This window comes from Suillus clintonianus (assembly GCF_016758775.1).
Source record: "Suillus clintonianus strain FC179 chromosome Unknown DEU56scaffold_6, whole genome shotgun sequence".
Classification (NCBI taxonomy): Eukaryota; Fungi; Basidiomycota; class Agaricomycetes; order Boletales; family Suillaceae; genus Suillus; species Suillus clintonianus.
The window spans coordinates 471,455-473,930 of record NW_024539230.1 but is presented as its reverse complement, the minus strand read 5'-3'; the positions used below and the strand labels follow the sequence as shown (position 1 = coordinate 473,930).

Here is a 2,476-nt window from a genome sequence, read left to right as displayed (position 1 = left end):
ATGCTCTTCCTGAGCTTTCTTCTTCCATTGCTGCATCTACCACATGCAACATCCATCATCTCGCGATCCCATTCCTATCCACTCAACTCTCGTTCGAATACCCTAGGCCCCGAAACCGATCTAATAATCTCCAATAAAGTCATAGCTCCAGACGGGTTCGCGCGCTCGTGAGTGTGTGCTGCGGTTTTCTTTTGCAATCTTGATCATGGTTATAGTGCAATTCTCGCTGGAGGAACATTTCCGGGTCCAGTCATCTCAGCCCAGAAGGTTCACTTCTGTCCATTTCATCCATTAGGATCTCATGATAATTGAAGGGTGACAAATTTGCGATCAACGTTGTAAACCAACTCTCTGATGATTCAATGTTGAAAAGTACCAGTGTGGTAAGTGCATCTAACAGTTCCGTGCTCATGTTGTGTCGGGCTTACCCTAATCTGTAGCACTGGCATGGAATCGATCAGAACAGGACTAACTATGCGGATGGAGTCACGTTCGTTACTCAATGCCCCATTGCGCAAAACGACTCGTTTCTGTACTCCTTCGATGCTCAGGGCCAGGTGGGAACATTCTGGTATCATAGCCACTACTCGACACAACAGTGGTTTGTTGATCGAAGTTTTTTGTTCAACTTTGGCGAAATGTGACCCGGAATTGTTCAGCGATGGCTTGCGCGGGGCTTTGATTATCTACGATCCCGAAGACCCTCTATCCTACCTATACGACATTGACGATGGTATGCTGATCATGTGATGGTCGCCAATCCGCTCACTGAAACCATTTGCAGAGACCACTGTTATCACCCTTGCTGACTGGTGCATCTCAGAACTGTTTATGACCTACATTCGACTGACTATTGAATAAAGGTATCATACGGTTGCCCCTGTTTTGAATCATTTCGTCACCGTCCATGCAGATTCAACAGTCATCAACGGTTTCGGTCGATACGCGGGTGGCCCCGTTGATACCGAACTTGCGGTGATCAACGTTGAGTGCGGTAAACGGTACCGCCTACGTATCATAGCGCTGTCCTGCGAGCCCGATTATGTGTTCTCCATCGATGGCCATAACTTGACGGTGATCGAAGCGGATAGTCATCTGACGGAGCCCCTCCTCGTGGACTCGATCCATATACTTGCCGGACAGAGATACTCTGTTGTGCTCGATGCGACTCAGCCAATCGACAATTACTGGATACGGGTACTCCCAAATATCTCGTCCCAGACCTTCGACGATGGCCAGAACATGGCCATCCTGCGATACCGGTGTGCACCTATCACAGAGCCAACTACGAACCAAACCACAAGTACTATGCCGCTTGCTGAGACCGACTTGCATGCGCTCGTCAATCCCGGTGCACCTGGTGTTCCGGGATATGGGAATGCAGATATCAACCTGAAGATGATTGTCAACAAAACAGACGGAATATTCTACATTAATGGCGTTACATTCAAGCGTCCCTCAGTGCCTGTGTTGCTCCAGATCCTCAGCGGCGCACATCATGCAACCGATCTCCTTCCAGAAGGAAGTGTTTATGTTTTAGAGCCTAACAAGGTCGTTGAACTGACGATGATAAATGGTGAAGTCCGCGGTCCCGTGAGTTCCACCCTCATTCGAACCCGATATTACATCCATCTCATGATCTCTTCGATCTCATTCCAGCATCCAATTCATCTTCACGGTGTAAGTGATTCTAGATACGACTTGACTCTAAATTACTCATTGTACATTGTAGCACAGCTTTGATGTCGTTCAGAGCACTTCCAACAGCCCGTTCAACTACGTCAATCCCGTGCGCAGGGATACATCATCCATCGGGTTTTTAAACGAACAGATGGTGATCAGGTGGGTAACCGATAACTCCGGTCCGTGGTTCCTGCATTGGTGAGCACGATGACATTTATCAATCTAGCACTGACACTGATCTAATTTTTTACCTAGTCACGTCGACTGGCACCTTCAGCAGTGCGTGCCTCGGGCACTCTGAAATTCTGACGCAACTTGATGCATTTTAACAGTGGGTTCTCTGTAGTTTTGGCCGAAAGTCCCTCGGAGACTCGGAAGCATATGGGCCCCTTACCCAGTAACCGTTTGATTTTCTGTCTTCCCTTCTGATTGAGCTGATGGGAGACGCAGACACATGGAACAATCTTTGCCCAATATTCGAATCGTTAAGCCCATCCCAGATTGGAGCAAAGAATTCGTATCAAGAAGCAGAAAATCTCGCCATCTCGTTGGGGCAAAATATCACCACAGCGCTATTTCCTTCATAGCGTGTACCGTCATAATCGGGTCCGAAGATGTCGCGAATCACGATGCATCTGTGGTATGCATTTAGAGTACATTTACAATCACTTCTCTTCGACGTTCGTCCGCTCTGCGACTTTGAACCTTGCATCCTTTCAACTGCATTGAATGCAACAGAAATCTTTCGGACGCCCGCCGTGAAATGCAGCGAAATGAATCGGCTCGTGTCTCC

At 48.0% G+C, this 2,476-nt stretch overlaps 1 protein-coding gene across 1 annotated transcript; it reads left to right on the top strand.

The window, feature by feature from the left end:
* Positions 1–2,270, top strand: DEU56DRAFT_727029 (laccase; the record flags this gene model as incomplete). The annotated part of the gene is made up of 12 exons (XM_041347957.1): positions 1–167; positions 216–267; positions 315–383; positions 441–601; positions 660–733; positions 785–812; positions 864–1,593; positions 1,660–1,680; positions 1,733–1,881; positions 1,939–1,962; positions 2,016–2,080; positions 2,134–2,270. The coding sequence occupies 12 exons, from the start codon at positions 1–3 to the stop codon at positions 2,268–2,270; spliced, it is 1,677 nt and encodes a 558-aa protein (XP_041213781.1).
* Between the last annotated feature and the right edge of the window lie 206 nt (positions 2,271–2,476).